A 309-nucleotide genomic window follows, 5' to 3' on the forward strand; every position below is an offset into this window, starting at 1 on the left:
CTACTTTCCCTCAACCCCCCACCCCGCACTCCTACACCTCAGACAATTCCCATCCCAATACACCTCCCTCGCCGACTCCTCCCGCTTTCTCTTCCTCAGCCCCTCCCCTCTCTCAATCATCTGTACATCTTCCTTTTCTTTCTTTTTCCCATCCGTTTGCTCGATTGGGGCTTGGAAAAGCCGGCGTACAGTGCGGGGAAACAGCTCGTCAATCTCGCGGTCCGAGAACGGGTTCCCGAGCTGCCCGTTGTGGTAGTGCAGGATTATCATTTTGGGCACGTAGGCGCGGCGGGTACTGGGGCGAGGCAT

The 309-nt window shown here is 57.3% G+C and overlaps 1 protein-coding gene across 1 annotated transcript; it reads right to left on the reverse strand.

Moving 5' to 3' along the window:
* On the reverse strand, window positions 1-309 carry H6S33_006863 (uncharacterized protein; the record flags this gene model as incomplete). The annotated part of the gene is made up of 1 exon (XM_044838221.1): window positions 1-309. The coding sequence occupies one exon, from the start codon at window positions 307-309 to the stop codon at window positions 1-3; it is 309 nt and encodes a 102-aa protein (XP_044689681.1).

The sequence above is a fragment of the Morchella sextelata genome (genome assembly GCF_020137385.1).
Source record: "Morchella sextelata strain SCLS chromosome Unknown scls_21, whole genome shotgun sequence".
NCBI lineage: Eukaryota > Fungi > Ascomycota > Pezizomycetes > Pezizales > Morchellaceae > Morchella > Morchella sextelata.